Source organism: Penaeus monodon, chromosome 30 (genome assembly GCF_015228065.2).
Source record: "Penaeus monodon isolate SGIC_2016 chromosome 30, NSTDA_Pmon_1, whole genome shotgun sequence".
Lineage (NCBI taxonomy): Eukaryota > Metazoa > Arthropoda > Malacostraca > Decapoda > Penaeidae > Penaeus > Penaeus monodon.
In genome coordinates, this window is record NC_051415.1 from 29,148,547 (window position 1) to 29,149,856 (window position 1,310).

At 39.8% G+C, this 1,310-nt stretch overlaps 1 protein-coding gene across 1 annotated transcript in view; it reads left to right on the forward strand.

Moving 5' to 3' along the window:
- Window positions 1-1,150: 1,150 nt before the first annotated feature.
- Window positions 1,151-1,310, forward strand: part of LOC119592684 (aldehyde dehydrogenase, dimeric NADP-preferring-like) — a gene marked incomplete at its 5' end in the record, with an annotated part of 10,381 nt that continues 10,221 nt past the window's right edge. Inside the window, 1 exon segment of the mRNA XM_037941600.1 lies at window positions 1,151-1,217. Within this exon segment, the coding sequence (XP_037797528.1) occupies window positions 1,151-1,217 (67 nt within the window).

Sequence of the window (1,310 nt, forward strand, 5' to 3'; positions counted from 1 at the left end):
CTGTTGTATGTTGAATAAGCACTGAAGATAGTGAAATACAAGTAGATATGTAGTACTAATATTTCCTTAGTGTTCTTTGTAATGATGCTTTCTTTTTACAGGAATAGTATACACGAGATCCAAATAAAACTTTCTAGAAAGTGGCTACGTTTCAGAATGATCTGTCCTTATCTTATCTCATCCAGCTCCTCCTGATGTTATCTGCATCAGGCCAAACCCCTTTGTCTTCTTCAGAACAATAATCACTTCAACCACAGTAATTTATACACAACACTACACCTAATAACTTATATTTCCCATTCATATGCCAAACTCGCAGGCAATGTAACCATAAGTACAAACTATCATTAGGCTAAAACTGGTGACTCACTTTAAGCTGCCACACGTCAGATGTCATTATCCCACATAGAGATGTCAGTATCAAATGTAGAGTAGGGCTTCGCCATCATTTTAGGCAACTCAGATAAAGATATGTGCTGAAAGGCAACTACGCATTTTATCTTTCCTTGTCTTAATGTTTTATCTGTTCTGCCCCAAGCATGACTTTCAAGGACAATAACTGACAAATGGTTATCGACCATTCATTAGATAAGTTGTATAAGTCATGAAAATACTTGGGGAATGAAATGTGTACATTTATAATGACACAGCGTGTGATTAATATGGAGTAAATGTCCAAAACTTAAGTACTTCTCTGTTTTACTAATCCATCCGTTTTTGTTCTTCGTTGGAAAGTTTTATAAAGGGGGAATAACGAGGAATTGTAGTGATGAATGAATATATCAAGGAGATATCAGACTATAATGGGATATGTCGTACACGTGAAGACTGGATGATACATTGCTGTTTATCACACCTGGGGGCTTTCGTCGAGATAGGCAACGGATCCCAGAGATTTAGATGCCTATATTGCAATGCAAGAGCAGGAAAGTCGGGCAGGCAGCGAGTCTTGGGAAATTGACCAGGCGCCTAGACTCACACACCGGAGCTTGGTGACTCCGCGGTAAAAGCAGCACAGTCCCGAGTCATCATGATAAGAGACCTTTTTTATGATACCTTTCCGCCATAGCTTTAATATTATCTGGCATCCGAGATGGAGCTGGGTATAAAGGCTTGTGCCTCGCAGTTGAAACCTCAGTTGCAGGGTAGTTGTGATAGTGTTGTTGAGCTCTTCCTTGACCAAGTCGTTCCAGGCAGCCATGGCATCTTTCAAGGAGGTAGGGAAGATGTACTTCTATTGAACTGGCGCGTTAGATGTTTTATAGTTTATCCAAGGTTTGGACCTTTTGATATAAACATGCACACACACA